The 2,930-nt window shown below is 29.8% G+C and overlaps 1 protein-coding gene across 1 annotated transcript; it reads right to left on the bottom strand.

Annotated features, from left to right (window-relative positions):
- Positions 1–660: 660 nt before the first annotated feature.
- On the bottom strand, positions 661–2,269 carry LOC104218613 (auxin-responsive protein IAA29-like). The gene is made up of 4 exons (XM_009769148.2): positions 1,945–2,269; positions 1,148–1,428; positions 978–1,059; positions 661–867 (listed from the first exon to the last, which is right to left on the bottom strand). The coding sequence occupies exons 1-4, from the start codon at positions 2,160–2,162 to the stop codon at positions 813–815; spliced, it is 636 nt and encodes a 211-aa protein (XP_009767450.1). The 5' UTR covers positions 2,163–2,269; the 3' UTR covers positions 661–812.
- Positions 2,270–2,930: the final 661 nt, after the last annotated feature.

Genomic DNA, 2,930 nt, shown 5'->3' with positions numbered 1-2,930 from the left:
TTAGGGAAAATAACACCGTGCTGTCGCTCTTAAGATAATAACTAAAAAAATAAATATTTTGTATATGTTGTTGATGTATTTATACATTTTATATATTATATATATAAAAAAAATTATACACTTTTATAGCTTCGAATGAATAGTTTTGGCCGCAAACTAAAAGGTATCGTTCTCATTTATACTTTGAATTGAGAACACAAAATGACATTTATATAGAAATGTTCGGTCGATCTCTTATCTTTTCCACAATATCTTTTAAATCATTGATTAAAAAAAGAAAAGAAAAAGGAGACTCTCAAATACGATTTTTCTATCTTTCTTGCGACTTTAGTGAAATCATTTGAACTTAAATTTTTTTCTTTCTTATGTTTATATTAATGCAGAAAAGGTAGGTAACCAATTTTCGTTAAGAAAATAAAAATTGCCTTCACATTATTACTTCTACTAAAACTAGCTAAGTTCATAACAGATTGATCAAAGCTGATTAACCAAAAACAAGTGAATGTCTTATGTTCAATTTATTATACTAAAATAAAACAAGTGAATATCTGCAAAAAATTAGGGGGAAAACTGTCTAGCATTTTTATCATAGACTATATCTTTTTCTTTCTTTTTTTCTTTTTTTTTTCTTTTCATTTTGTTGAACTTAAGAGTACGTCATAAGCTAATTCTTCAAATTTTTTTACACAAAATAGTCAAAAACTCTATTTGAAATACATCTTTCTGGACATCAAAAGGTAAAATAGAGAACATAAAAGATTAAAGAAATATAGAAAAGAAAATTAAGATATTCCATTAGGTAGCTCCATTTGTCAATAATCTTCATCTCTAACCAATTTTAGCCTCTGCACTGACCCTACAAAAGTTCTACAAAATAAAAAGTTTCCAAATTAGCATTTAATTAAAAAAAGAATAAACAAAATTAAAAAGAAAATAATCAATAAAAAAAGAAGAAAGTAATTAAATTTAATAAATACCTCCAAGGTACATCACCAGCAAGAAGCCAATCACCTTCTTTATCTTGATAAGTAAGTTCATAAGCATCACCATTTTCTTTACCTGTATAAAATCAATTAATTTAGCAAAATTTTCCCCAATAAAATAGAAATAAAAGAAATCCAAATTTGGAAATTAAAATTAAACTCACTTTTTCCAAACATGGCAATTAAGGTGTCAGTGAGTGTCCCATAAGAATGAAAAAGACTCAAGTCAATCTTTCTTGCTATTCCAACTCCTTCCATTTTCACTTTCACGTACCTAGAATTTGATCCTCTCCCACCACCACCACTGCCGCCGCCGCCTCCACCACCGTTCTCCACCGTGACATAATTCATTGCACCGCCGGCACGGCGGTTCTGGTGGCAGAGCTTCTTCCTCAAAGAATTAACTGGTGGCCACCCCACCACCCCTTCTTCATCCCCATCTTTTCTGTTCAATTAATTGAAACAATGTCAATAATTCCTTGAAATCATTAATTAATAGTCGGATTCAGAACTAAATTTGATGAGTTCAACTTAAAATTCTTAGGGTTGAATGCCTAACACTTTAAACATTATCAAAATTTTACAGATATTGAAATTTTAACATTTTGTACGGTATACCTGCTTTGTATATATAAAAAATGCTGGTTATAATTATGTCTCAGTCTCAAATACAAAATTAGCTAGCGTTTGGACATAAATTTAATTGAAACTTGAAAAACTATTTTTTTAAGTTTTGTTGAAGAATAATTTTTGGAAGTAAAAGGTTTATTTGAATATGCATTTTATTTGACGAAAAGTCCCAGTAACTTAAAAAATTCTGAAATTTTTTCACATTCCATAAACAAACAATATATTTTTTAAAAAAATTGAAAAAATAAAGCTAAAATATATAGCCAAACGGGAGCTTAGAATTGCTATGGACTAAAAGTAGAGAAAATGCTAATAAAATTTTTAAAAATACCTTTCATTGTGGTCATTAGCTTTGTCCCAAACAAGCAAAGGCAAAGTTTGAAGAACTTGAACATTTTCATCTACAACATCAAAAACTTGACTTGAGCTACATTTCTTGATGTTGTTCAACTTGAAATCTCCACTCAAAGATTCAATTTTTATGTCATCAAAATTACACCCTTTTGCTGAATTGCTACATAAAGTAAGCCCCAATTGAAGTTCCATCATATTATCAAAAAAAAAAAAAAATCAGTTTCTTGACACAATACACAAATTGTTCAATATATGAGAAGAAAATTAGTCTTGTAGTATCCAACTATATATGTTGTGAAATGAAATAAACAGTTGCTATATATATGTGTATATAAACTATAACTATATGTGCTCTCCTACCCCCCACACCCACCCCACCTACCAACAAAACAGAGGGGGGACATGGAGAGATGGAGGGGGTGAGACAAAGAAGTGAAGAAGGGACAACAGTTTCTTAAGTGTGTCTCTATCATTGTTATACTTTTAGCCGACCCAAATGGTCACACTAAGAATCCTTTTTTGAGCAGACAATAAGTCCTTTATTAGTATTAAATATGTTGCATAATCGTACACGCATTCAATGCGCGTGCATGCATGCCACCCCTGACTTCCCCCTTTTATTGGAAACAATTTTATTATTCTTTTTGTCATGGTATATAATTTCATAAAAGAAAGAAAATGCATGCTTTCCTATTTTGAGGTTGAGCTAAAAATAATTTTATAGTGTATACAAATTTATACTACTACAACAAACTCATTGTAATTCTATAGTAAAGAATGAAAAGAATAGTGTGAACACAAATTTTATCCTACTTTGAAAAAGTAAAAAAGTTATTTCCGATAAATCAGAGGCGGAGGCAGGATTTAAAGTTTACGGGTTTTGAATTTGCAATTGAATCCATAGCTCGTTAATTACTGGGTTCACAATTAAGTACTTATACATATTTAATAAATTTTCTATAC

This window comes from Nicotiana sylvestris, chromosome 11 (assembly GCF_000393655.2).
Source record: "Nicotiana sylvestris chromosome 11, ASM39365v2, whole genome shotgun sequence".
Classification (NCBI taxonomy): Eukaryota; Viridiplantae; Streptophyta; class Magnoliopsida; order Solanales; family Solanaceae; genus Nicotiana; species Nicotiana sylvestris.
The sequence above is the reverse complement of the archived record's forward strand: the minus strand, read 5'-3'. Positions and strand labels throughout refer to the sequence as shown.

Bases quoted from the DNA above. Each gene is read 5' to 3' on its own strand.
- LOC104218613 (XM_009769148.2), bottom strand. From the start codon at position 2,162: ATGATGGAACTTCAATTGGGGCTTACTTTATGTAGCAATTCAGCAAAA. The intron at 1,060-1,147 runs GTGAGTTTAATT...GATTTTATACAG, and splicing joins AATTGCCATGTTTGGAAAAA to GTAAAGAAAATGGTGATGCT. The intron at 868-977 runs GTATTTATTAAA...TTTATTTTGTAG, and splicing joins GCTGGTGATGTACCTTGGAG to AACTTTTGTAGGGTCAGTGC.